The sequence below is a fragment of the Dipodomys spectabilis genome, unplaced genomic scaffold (genome assembly GCF_019054845.1).
Source record: "Dipodomys spectabilis isolate Male_0828 unplaced genomic scaffold, ASM1905484v1 ptg000648l, whole genome shotgun sequence".
NCBI lineage: Eukaryota > Metazoa > Chordata > Mammalia > Rodentia > Heteromyidae > Dipodomys > Dipodomys spectabilis.
The window spans coordinates 381,627-390,158 of NW_024871325.1; the positions used below are offsets into that span (position 1 = coordinate 381,627).

The window sequence follows — 8,532 nt, forward strand, 5'->3', positions numbered from 1 at the left end:
ACCTCATCCCAGAATGCCGTGGGTGACGGATCCACCTGTGGGCTGGCTGCTCAGAAGCGAGAGATCCGGTGATCCAATTGCTTCCCAAAGCCCCTGGTGGGCCCACTGCTGCACCCGGCCCATGCCTCACACACGAGGTGCTCTGGGGATATTTCACACCCAGACCTCAGCCCATGTCCTCTGCGGCCACGACCCAGGAGCTGGGCTGGGTTGGTGACAGGCCCACATCCTGGCGGGAGCGGGAGCCCTCAGCCTGGCTCTGGCCTTGTGTGTGGGGTGTGCCAGCCATGCAGCGACAAGAACCCCCTTTGTGGCCCCGGGACTTCCCCTGGCCGCTGCCTGCATGCCCGGACACCCAGATTCACGCGCAGAGCTGACAGTGGCTAATTAAGTCCTAGGCTTTATGGTCCGGGAAAGGGGAGTATTCTATAAAATCACTGTTCTGCGATGAGGGCGCCACTCGCGTGCAGAGCTGCTGTAGACACTGCCCCCACCGCACGCAGGGGAAGCGGCCTGGAGCAGCGGGGAGGGGATCATTGCTCATGATATTAAAAAAAAATAATGGACTCATTAAGAAAAATACCTTTTCAGAGCATTAAAATTAGAGGTGATGGATTCCGTGGTTACACGGTCTTCTCTTCCTTTCCAGGCTTTATTTAGAGCTGTTTTTCCACGTCGGCTGTCTGCGCTGGCTTTGCCTGCAGCACGCAGGCCCTCGGCCCCAGGAGCAAGGCGGGGCAGCCCAGGCACCAGCAGGAGGGCTGGCAGGCCCCGAGTGCGAGTCCACTAGGTCTGCTGGAAAGTCACCGGGAGGGTGCACGGCGGGAGTCACGGGGGGTGCGTGGCGAGCGCCGGCCTTGGCATGGGCATCTGCCTGGCCCCTCCTCCTCATTTGCCTGGCCCCTCCTCCTCTCATTTGCCTAGCTCCTCCTCCTCTCACCTGCCTGGCCCCTCCTCCTCATTTGCCTGGCCCCTCCTCCTCATTTGCCTGGCCCCTCCTCCTCTCATTTGCCTAGCTCCTCCTCCTCTCATTTGCCTGGCCCCTCCTCTCATTTGCCTAGCTCCTCCTCCTCTCATCTGCCTGGCCCCTCCTCCTCTCATTTGCCTAGCTCCTCCTCTCATTTGCCTAGTTCCTCCTCCTCTCATCTGCCTGGCCCCTCCTCCTCTCATCTGCCTGGCTCCTCCTCCTCTCATCTGCCTGGCTCCTCCTCCTCTCATCTGCCTGGCCCCTCCTCCTCTCATCTGCCTGGCCCCTCCTCCTCTCATCTGCCTGGCCCCTCCTCCTCTCATCTGCCTGGCTCCTCCTCCTCTCATCTGCCTGGCCCCTCCTCCTCTCATCTGCCTAGCTCCTCCTCCTCTCATCTGCCTGGCCCCTCCTCCTCTCATCTGCCTGGCCCCTCCTCCTCTCATCTGCCTGGCCCCTCCTCCTCTCATCTGCCTGGCTCCTCCTCCTCTCATCTGCCTGGCCCCTCCTCCTCTCATCTGCCTGGCCCCTCCTCCTCTCATCTGCCTGGCTCCTCCTCCTCCCATCTGCCTAGCTCCTCCTCCTCTCATTTGCATGGGCTCCTCCTCCTCTCCTGAATCACAGCTCTGTTGCTGCAGCCTGGGACGGTTCACTTTATTAGCCCCGTATGGAAGGATCACACATTTTCATCTTGCAGTGGCCAGGGAGGGCGGCCTGATGGATCCTGGGCCTTCGTCGGCTTGTCTGGACATGGGCTGCTGCTGCTCCACTCCTGGGCCCCAAGCAGTGGCTTTTAGGGAATATTTGGGGCCCAGGCGCCTCGGGACAGTCTTGGAAGCAACCTGCGGGAGAAGAGTGCCCAGTGGTGCCGTCCTAGCCTGTGGGTCCCCAGAGGGCCGCGTCCACTGCCTGCGGTCACTCCCGCCAGCCCGGGCCTGGCCGTCCATCCTGTTCACTACAGCCTCTGTGTTCCAGAGCCACCTTCTGCTTTTCTGAGTGCGTCGTCCCTGAAGGACGAGGCTGGGGTGTGTGGCAGGCACAGGAGGGCTGCGTACCCCAGAGTCTTCACTCAGGAGCAGAGGAGGGGAACCCCGGGGTTGGGGGAGCGTAGGTACAATGAATGGGGAAATGGAGGTCCCAAGATGGTGACCCGGGGCTTGAGAGCATGGCTTTGTGCACTGTGTGTGGCAGGGACCAGGGCTTCCCGGTGTGTGCCAGGCTGGGCAGGGCCCATGGGCAGAGCTGTGGCCAGCTGCCCCTGGGGTGGGCCTGCTCCCCAGTGGCGTGTGTGCTCACTCCCAAGTTCATGCCAGCCAGGAGGAGCGGAAGGGGGGGCAGGGCTCTGGGCCAGCAGGGCCAGGGCCACAGGCTCCGCCAGGCATCTGCTCTCAGGAGCCGCTAGCCCTGGTCACCAGCCACCCGCGCAGAAGATCCTGGGACTTTTGACTCACAAAACACCACCTTCGTCGCTTGGATGGCCGCAGAAGCCGGGAGGCTGAAGCCATGCTACCCGGGGAGCCTGTGCGGGGGAGTCGGCTAGGGGCGAGAGAATGTTGATTGTACTTTCAGAACAATGACGCGGCTCAGGAAGGACCGAGCGAGCTCCAGGAGGGAGAATCAGATCAGCCAGCAGGCCTCCTCGGCCTGGGCCCTGCAGGGCACATTCATGTGCCATTTATTGCCATTCGCCTCTGGGGACTGAGCCTGTGACCGTCACCCATTCTTCTCCTGAGCTGCTGCTGCAAACGGTCCTACTGGTGGACTGGAGCCCGATCTGGGGGAGTGAGGGCCGCTCACCCCGCTGCGCCCCCTAGCCTTCCTCCCAGGCCCCAGGACCATGGCACAGGACCCCTGGAGAAGTGGATTCCAGTAACCTTGGGGTTGGCTGCTGTGCACGGACGATGGGCCACCAGGTGGCGATGGAGGACCAGCCAGGGCAGGGGGCACCCAGTCGGGAGGCCAGCTGGAGACCGGCTCCTCTGTTACGGATAAGGCCGGTCCATCCCGGAGCTCAGATTCCCGGACCCCAGCAAGAACACCTGGGGCGAGTCTAGACCCAGAAGAATCCATGGAGTGTTTGAACCCAGGGTGGCCTTTACACCTGGCCCTGGTGTCCACTCTCCCTCCTTCCCTTCCTCCAGAGTCAGGCCCCCATGTCCACCCTCCCTCCTTAGGCTGGGCCCTCACCCCCTTACTGTCCGGAGGACAGGGTGGGGGTCTGAAAGGGGAACAATGACATGTGCTCAGATGACCGGGCTGGACTGTCTCCTCCTGGGACATGGGGGAGAGTCCTGAGGTCACCAGCCCTGTGGCAGGCAGCAAGACCACCGCTATGAACCTGGAGAGACTGGCTTATCCCTAAGCAAGCGTGGGTCCTGGACCTCAGCGGGCCCTGGGTGCGGGCCTCACCTAGAGCCGCCCCAGCAGGGCTCTGAGAGTTTGAGAGGTTGGTAGGAGACCGCCAGCAGGGGGCAGAGGTGGGGCCAGCCCTTCGGCTGTGGGTGAGAGGTGTTTAACGTGCTTGCTCCTCCTGGATATGGTTCTGAACCAACGTCCCGTGACTTGAAGGAGGGCACAAGCCCTTTGGGTGGAACTGGGGTTTGAACTCAGGACCTCACGGTTGCCAGACGGGTGCTCTGCTGCTCCGGCTGTGCCCTCATCCCACGGAGGGCTCTTTGCTGGGTCCTCAGAGCCCTTGGAAAGCCTGCCCTGCCCGTCAGGACAGGAAGGGGGCGAACCTCCTATAAATCCAGACGCAGAGGGCGCCCCTCCACCAGGCTGCGGGCTGGGTGGGGCCGATGGACTGGGGGTCCTCCCGGGGCGCGGGGCGGCCTCTGCTCTGTCTCGGTGCGGCCCGGCTCTGGGGGAGAGCGCACCGTGCGCCTGGAGGCAGCCGCAGCTCCATAAACTTCTCTAGTGAGGTGACAGCCGCCCGCCGGCTGCCGGCCTCATCTCAATTCATTTTCCCCTCCACCCACGGTCCGGCCCAGCCAGGCTCACGCGCATGAGTGTGGGGGGGTTCTGAAAAATGGCCTGCCAGCGGCGCTTATTCAAATCCCGGGTGATTTATGAGTGTGGACAGCTTTAAGGCCGCCGTGGAGCGGGTCGTCAGCCAGACTGCTGAACTGACACTTTCCAAAGTGAGCGCAAAGGCGCGCCGGGGCGGGCCCAGCCCCACACCACCAGCCGGGCGCCGGGCCCCCGCCGCCCCCCTCTACCAGAGACGGGGCCTGAGCGTGTGCGGCCCCTGCGTGGACCTGGGGTGTCCTGTAGGCCTGCAGCGTGAACACAGAGCAGGGGAGGCACTGCCAGCGCGGGGAGCACTGGAGCACCGGGTGCTGTGACTCCAGGGCCTGGCCAGGCCACTCCTGACCAACCCTGACCAGCCCTGACCAGCCCTGACCAGGAGGTGGTGGGACCAGCCCTGACCCCAGGGATGGCAGGAGCTGCTGTCCAGGGGAGGCTGGTGTGCGTGCGTGTGAGTAGGAGTGCGTGCGGTCTCGAGCAGCGGCTGCAGGGTTTGAGGCAGGGGCAGGCAGCTTGGAGTTCCAGTGCTAGGCCCTGGCCTGACGCAGCCACCATGGGGGTTAAGGGTAGGGGATGCAGGATGGGGTGGGGGTCAAGGGAGGGGGCTGCCCTGCACCCCGGCACTGCCCTGGCCTGCTCTGGCCTCACACAGCCGCGTGGGGTCCCGCCAGCACGCTCTCAGGATTTCCTAAGCGCAGCTGATCAGTGAGAAGAGGCTGAGGTGGTCCCGCCTGTGGCCCGGCTGTCCACATGGTGAGACCCAAGAAGACACTGACGTCAGAGCTCTGGCGCTTCCATGTGGCCGTGAGAATGTGAGTACATCTTGGCACACGGTTTACACGTGTGCAGGCCTTGTACCTGGGAACACACAGGTTTGTGCACAGTGTGTCTGCCGCCACACGGAGGTGTGGCACTTGTGTGTGTAAGGCTGTGAGTGTGTGGGTGTGCGTGTGCAGGGGACAGGGCTGACTCCTGGCTCTGGGGGTGGACGGCTGTCTGTGCCGTGCCCGGCACCCCTGCCTGCGGTGGGTGCGGGTGTCCCGGAGCAGGGTCCTCTTGGTGTGGCCGCTGAGGGCCTCTGGAGGACACTTGGGAGTTGATCTCCAGCTTGTGAGGTGGGGAGCCCTGGTGTGGGGTGGGGGACTGGGAAGGGCACGGAGCCCTGGCCCTGTGGGCTCCGGCCACCTGTCAGGAACACGGGTGGCCTGGAGGAAGGCGTGGGGCGGTGGGAGCGGGCCCCGGGCAGCTGGGGCTCTCGTCACCGGCAGCGGAGTCTGACAGGACGGGAGCCGCGTCCCTTGGCGTGTGTGACCCCTCCCAGAGATGTCGGACAGGCCAGAGCCCAGCTCCCCCTGGCAGGAGCGAGCCTGTGCCCCCCGAGGGGCTGCAGCCGGCCAGGGCCCCCGGGCCCTGCTGCTGGTGGAGCCGGGGCAGCCTCCAGGCGGCCTGAGGACAGCCTGGCTTAGGAGGTAGCACGTGGCTCTCCGAATGCCGTGGCGCCCTCACAGGTGACATCGCGGCAGGGCTGGGCGCGGACAGATGGTGGCCACCTGGGAGGGAGGCGCTGAACGAGACAGCTGGGAGCAGGGTGGAGGGAGGGAGCAGGAAGAGGACCAGGGCTCTGGGCAGGCTCTGGTCTGCTCTGCGCTTGGCCTAGCAGCCCGGGGGGAAGGTGATCCTGGCAGGTGAGCGGCGCTGTGGTGCTGTGGATTGGTGCAGTCTGGGAGGTGGCCCCTGCCGGGTGGCCGGACCTTGCCGGATGTTCCCAAGACCAGCACCTGCTGTGCCTGGATGACAAGGGTGCCACTGCCACGGGCCCAGAAATGAGGCTGTGGGTCACAAGTGCAAACCTGCAGCTAGTGAATATTTAACAATGCCTAACAAAAGCGCATGCATAATTAACCAGGCGGCAGAGGGAGCTGGAATAATTTGTCTTCTTAAAGGGGATTTGGTAATTTGTTAAGCTGTTTTGAAATCTGCAGTCTAGCTGCTGGAGCCGCTCTGATTTCTAAATTAATTTGTGTGATTTAGAAAGTGGAGCCGCCCGGTTCTGGGGTGGCCGCACGGCGGGCGGGCGGCCAGAGGTTCTGCGGCGCTGGCTTGTTCTCTTTCTGTTGTGTTGACAGATGGATTGGTGCGCGCATTCCTGGAGCCCCTGCGGGCGCTGTCCGTGGCCCCCGACTCTGTGTGCGGGATCTGTGGCAGGGGCCCTGGGCCCTCCTGGTGGTGTCCCCCACCGCCCTGCTCACCGCTGGCTGAGGTGGTGGGCGCTCACCTGAGCGGCCCGCAGACCCCAGGCCGCAGGAAGCTCAGCCCTGGGGCTCACCATGACGGCAGCAGACCAGGCAGCCAGGGTCTGGAAGGTGAGGTGCGATTCAGGTCACAGAGGGTGACCTCGGAGGAGCCCACCCACCCCCAGGCTCAGGTTCCTAAGCTGCGTGCCCTGCTGCGGGACACTGATCCGGAGCCTGTGTCACAGCTGGGGAGACCCCTGCCAAGCCCCACAGGGCCTTCACAGAGCCTGCCCCCTCCCGCTGGGGGTGGGAGGCAGGTAGGGGGAGGAGCTGTGCTGTGAGGGAGACTGACTGGTGGCCAGGAAGGACCTGCCCATCCAGACTAGGACCAGAACACAGCCCTCCCACCAGGAAGCAGCCAGGCCACGCCCCTCCGACCAGGAAGCAGCCAGGCCACGCCCCTCCCACCAGGAAGCAGCCAGGCCACGCCCCTCCGACCAGGAAGCAGCCAGGCCACGCCCCTCCCACCAGGAAGCAGCCAGGCCACGCCCCTCCCACCAGGAAGCAGCCAGGCCACGCCCCTCCCACCAGGAAGCAGCCAGGCCACGCCCCTCCCACCAGGAAGCAGCCAGGCCACGCCCCTCCCACCAGGAAGCAGCCAGGCCACGCCCCTCCCACCAGGAAGCAGCCAGGCCACGCCCCTCCCACCAGGAAGCAGCCAGGCCACGCCCCTCCCACCAGGAAGCAGCCAGGCCACGCCCCTCCCACCTGGAAGCAGCCAGGCCACGCCCCTCCCACCTGGAAGCAGCCAGGCCACGCCCCTCCCACCAGGAAGCAGCCAGGCCACGCCCCTCCCACCAGGAAGCAGCAGTGTCATCACCTGCTGACATTTTCCCTGTGGTCCCGGGTCCTTCTTTCTTCCCTGGGGACCTGGGTCTCCCTGGTCATTGTGGGTCACCTGCCCAGCGGAGCCTGTCCTCATCAAATCCTGAAGCCTGTGAAGGGGTTTCCGGGTGGGGTGGGCGCGGAGCAGGCCTGGTCCTCACCGTGTGGCGTCGGGCTCCAGCCGCGGCAGGGCCTCGGTTTGACGCTGTGCCCGACAGGTGGCATCTGCTTTGCACTCTGGGCTTGGTGCCCTGGACAGATGCAGCCTCTGCCCACAATCGCCAGGCGGGGAGGCAGGGGAGGACCTGGGGGAGGACCTGGGGGGAGCTGAGGGTGGCCGGGTCAGCCTGGCCGGGGCAGGCCCGGAGCAGGGCTGCGGTAGAGCGAGCGTGAGGGGCTGGCGTGGGGTCTCAGGCGGAGGAGGGGACGAGGAAGGCTGAGTCAGAACCTTGAGTCAGACTCCAGGTAGTTGGCAGCCAGACAGCGCGCATCTTCCTGGAAAGGAGCAGAGGTGGGGATGGACTCGGCTGTGTGACACCTGACCTTGAAGCTCTCCGGGGCCCAGCAGGGGAAACTGAGGCTGGGAGGGGGCCTGCTCAGGGCTGCGCTGGGCAGGGCCTCACAGGAGCTGATTGGGCCCCTCACCTGGGGAGGCCCTGGCCCGGCCCGGCCACCCTGTCCTCTCCCCTGGGGCTCTTCATGGAGGCCGCCAAGCCTCCAGCCTCCTCTTTGTTCTGCCAGCCCGTGAAGCCCTCCCCGGCACTCTCTCCACGGCTCGGTGAGTCCTGAAATTCTCTTTCCATTAAAAATAAATGCCCCATTTTATCTGCCTGAAATGGCTCTACTCTCTGATTGTCTTTTCCACGAAGCCGTATATGGAGAACTATAAAATCATAATACAACTATTAATCCCCTGTATCTGCTTGTACCTAATTTTTATTAAAAATATCCTTGGCGCCAGCTGCCTTGTAAATTAAGGTGAGGATGAAAGGCTGTGTCTTGATTAGCCACGAAGAAAAAGAGCGTTGGGTGGAGGAGGCCTGCTCTGGAGGGCAGGACACAGCCACTGGCCGGGCCGGCTCTGGTTCCCAGAGGGGCGAGGCCCAAGCGTGGCCCCGTCCCCCCACCCCCACCGTGGCAGGCCGCTGCCCGGCTGCGCTTCGTTGAGCTCTGACCCAAGTGGACAAACTTCCCCACCTGGCGCCTCTACCTGGTGCCTCCTTCTTTAGACCGCGGCAGCAGGCGCAGGCGGTGTGCGTGGTTTTCACCCGCCGTTCCCCCCCCCCCCCCCCTCCAGGCCTGCTGAGCGAGTCCTGAGGAACCCTCCCAGGCCTCCAGCCTCAGCCGGCATTGGCCAACAGGACTGCAGGGCAGGCCCCCTGGGGCAAGGCCCTCCCAGCAGAGTGGAGGTGAGGAGCCTGG

General features: G+C 64.4%; 1 protein-coding gene across 1 annotated transcript; it reads left to right on the forward strand.

Annotated features, from left to right (window-relative positions):
* The first annotated feature begins 5,314 nt into the window (after positions 1-5,314).
* LOC122101277 (basic proline-rich protein-like) lies at positions 5,315-7,112 on the forward strand. The gene is made up of 3 exons (XM_042671633.1): positions 5,315-5,435; positions 6,118-6,531; positions 6,637-7,112. Exons 1-3 carry the CDS (start codon positions 5,315-5,317, stop codon positions 7,110-7,112), a joined length of 1,011 nt encoding a protein of 336 aa, XP_042527567.1.
* Positions 7,113-8,532: the final 1,420 nt, after the last annotated feature.